Source organism: Cervus elaphus, chromosome X, assembly GCF_910594005.1.
Source record: "Cervus elaphus chromosome X, mCerEla1.1, whole genome shotgun sequence".
Classification (NCBI taxonomy): Eukaryota; Metazoa; Chordata; class Mammalia; order Artiodactyla; family Cervidae; genus Cervus; species Cervus elaphus.
This window is the reverse complement of record NC_057848.1, coordinates 122,976,388-122,977,922: the sequence shown is the minus strand read 5'-3', so window position 1 is coordinate 122,977,922 and position 1,535 is coordinate 122,976,388. Positions and strand designations below refer to the sequence as shown.

General features: G+C 43.9%; 1 protein-coding gene across 1 annotated transcript; it reads right to left on the bottom strand.

The window, feature by feature from the left end:
• Positions 1-211: 211 nt before the first annotated feature.
• On the bottom strand, positions 212-732 carry LOC122689306 (40S ribosomal protein S23). The gene has a single exon (XM_043895596.1). The coding sequence runs from the start codon at positions 701-703 to the stop codon at positions 272-274; it is 432 nt and encodes a 143-aa protein (XP_043751531.1). The 5' UTR covers positions 704-732; the 3' UTR covers positions 212-271.
• Between the last annotated feature and the right edge of the window lie 803 nt (positions 733-1,535).

Here is a 1,535-nt window from a genome sequence, read left to right as displayed (position 1 = left end):
CCATGAGCCTGGATTGGTGGGGGTGGGCTTGGGGAGAATGGATACATGGCTGAGTCCCTTTGCTGTTCACCTGAAACTGCCACAACATTGTTAATTGGCTATATCCCAATACAAAATAAAAAGTTCAAAAGAAAAATAAGATACCATGTTTGAGGAGAACATTGATGACAGGCTCTTTGGGACAGAAAGGTAATTATACACTGTGTAATTCTTTTTTTTTTTTTTTTTGGTATATGAAAATTTATTACTATCGTGCTTTCATCATCAAAATTTATGATCTTGGTCTTTCCTTCTTGCCTTTGTATAAAGCCAAAAGGGAGACATTGGCTACTTTGACAACCTTAAAGCGGACTCCAGGAATGTCACCAACAGCATGACCTTTGCGACCAAATCCAGCAACCAGAACTTCATCATTTTCCTCAATAAAATTCAAGCAACCATCATTGGGTACAAAAGCAGTGATTTTTTTGCCATTCTTGATTAGCTGAACCCTGACACACTTCCTGATGGCAGAATTTGGCTGTTTGGCTTCAACTCCTACTTTTTCCAGCACAATTCCCTTGGCGTGAGAGGCGCCGCCAAAAGGGTTGGCCTTCAGGGCTGTGCCCAAATGGGCCTTCTTGTACTGTTTATCATGCCACTTCTGGTCTCGTCGGTGGCTACGGAGCTTCCTGGCAGTACGAAGACCGCGACACTTGCCCATCCTGCCGGCACCACGGGCCCGAGCGAAAGAGCCACTGTGTAATTCTTTTAAAAAAATATTTATTTGACCGCATTGAGTCTTAGTTGCAGCAGGCAAGACCTTTTGTTGTGGTGCACAACCTCTCTAGTTGTGGTTGGCAGGCTCAGTTTTGTTGCAGCTCGTGGGCTTAGCTGCTCCCTGGCATGTGGAATTTTCCCAGACCAGGGATTGAACTCGTGTCCCCTGCATTGGCAGGTGGATTCTTATCTGCTGTACTACTAGAGAAGTCTGCAAGGAATATTTCTAGTTGATACGTTAGTAGACACATGGGTTAGGGCAGGAAGGCACATAACACAGTAATAGGGAGCCATTTCATAAGATTAGGGATAATTGGCTTTATCTCAATTTCAATTCCAGTAAACAACAAGTTTAATGAGCAAACTGAGCATGGGAAGATTAGGTGGAACAGGTGGCCTTAAAATTGAGGGGGACATGAGGATTTGCCCATCAGTGGAGATGGGGATGCTAGGATTGGGAGCCAAAATGAGATATTGTGGCCAGGAGTGAGCTGAGTAGACTCGGTGTTGACCCTCATGATTCTTCTCCAGGCTGAGGATGGCTGAGGTTTACACAAGCACTCATTTTCCCAACTGCCAGGTTTTGTTTCTTGTTTTTAAAACTATAGAGGCAATTTCTTTTCCCTCTTTTGCTCTTATAAGAACATGACTTTAATCTCTTGCTTTCTCCACTGGTTTTTTGAGTTTTATTGTGAAATGGGCTGATGCACCAAGGGTTGCGTTGGAATCCTTCAGGAACACTGGGCAGGAGTCCACAAATCAAACCTTGGAAAGAT

Excerpts from the sequence above, each read along its gene's own strand:
- LOC122689306 (XM_043895596.1), bottom strand. The coding sequence starts at position 703 with ATGGGCAAGTGTCGCGGTCTTCGTACTGCCAGGAAGCTCCGTAGCCAC.